Below are 1225 nucleotides of genomic sequence, written 5' to 3'. Positions count from 1 at the left end.
GGCACCTACGTGTAATAACCACGGTGTAAACCCCCGCTCTGTGTTTCAGGCACCTACGTGTAATAACCACGGTGTAAACCCCCGCTCTGTGTTTCAGGCACCTACGTGTAATAACCAAACCCCCGCTCTGTGTTTCAGGCACCTACGTGTAATAACCAAGCCCCCGCTCTGTGTTTCAGGCACCTACGTGGGACAGTGGCTGCGCGGACAGCGGCACGGCTACGGCGTCCGCAAGAGCGTGCCGTACGGTCTCGCCTCGCGCTCGCAGCCCGGCATCAACCCACGTGACTCGCTGACGTCACTACGCAGCGAGGAGGACAACGACGCCGCCGTCGGCCGGGATCTGAAGGTAGAGGACAAGCGTGGAGGGTTCATTCTGCGCGCGCGCAGCGACGACGTGCCGACGCAGCGCAGACGCTCGCTCTTCGAAAAGAAAGAGACGCTGAAGCGAACCATCATGGCCGGCCTGCGCATCAAGCGGCAGCGCAGCACGGGCGACCTCTACCGGCGCAAGGCGTGCGACACCAGCTCGATTCGCAGCACGCACAGCGCTCGCAGCGCCGATTCTCTCGGCTCGACGCACTCGGGTCTGACGAGCGCGTCGCTGGGGAGCGGCGACAGCGAGCAGAGCTTTCACGCCGACGACATCGGCGACCCGGGCGTGACGGAGACGTACGCCGGAGAGTGGAAGGCGGACCGCCGCAGCGGATTCGGCGTGTGCGAGCGCTCGGACGGGCTGAAGTACGAGGGCGAGTGGCACAACGACAAGAAGTACGGCTACGGCGTGACGACGTTCAAGGACGGCAGCAGGGAGGCGGGAAAGTACAAGAACAACGTTCTCATCAGCGGCTCGGGAATGAAGGGTCAGCTGCGACAGTTCCTGCTGCGGCAGAATCGGCTGCGAGAGCGCGTCGAGGGCGGCATGCACGCGTCGAACAGGGCTTCACAGATCGCTCTGCAGAAGTCCGACATCGCAGCGTCCAGGTGAGTGTCTGCCTGTCGTCCTGAATGTCCACCTGTCCACCTATCCATCTGAGTGTCCACCTGTCCACCTGAGTGTTCAGCGCGCGCACGCTGCACCTGCGTAGCTCCTCAGCAATGTCAGCCATGCCACAAAGCTGTGTGTGTATGTGTGTGTGTGTGTGTGTGTGTGTGTGTGTGTGTGTGTGTGTGTGTGTGTGTGTGTGCGTGCGTGCGTGCATGTGTGGGTGTGCTTGCATACGTG

The 1225-nt window shown here is 62.2% G+C and overlaps 1 protein-coding gene across 1 annotated transcript in view; it reads left to right on the top strand.

The window, feature by feature from the left end:
* LOC106816045 (junctophilin-1-like) overlaps positions 1-1225 on the top strand; it is a gene marked incomplete at its 3' end in the record, with an annotated part of 30955 nt that overhangs the window by 19981 nt on the left and 9749 nt on the right. The window contains exon 3 of the mRNA XM_014820589.1: positions 139-984. Within this exon, the coding sequence (XP_014676075.1) occupies positions 139-984 (846 nt within the window). The remainder of the gene's footprint in view (positions 1-138; positions 985-1225) is intronic.

This window comes from Priapulus caudatus, unplaced genomic scaffold (assembly GCF_000485595.1).
Source record: "Priapulus caudatus unplaced genomic scaffold, Priapulus_caudatus-5.0.1 Scaffold1269, whole genome shotgun sequence".
Lineage (NCBI taxonomy): Eukaryota > Metazoa > Priapulida > Priapulimorpha > Priapulimorphida > Priapulidae > Priapulus > Priapulus caudatus.
The sequence above is the reverse complement of the archived record's forward strand: the minus strand, read 5'-3'. Positions and strand labels throughout refer to the sequence as shown.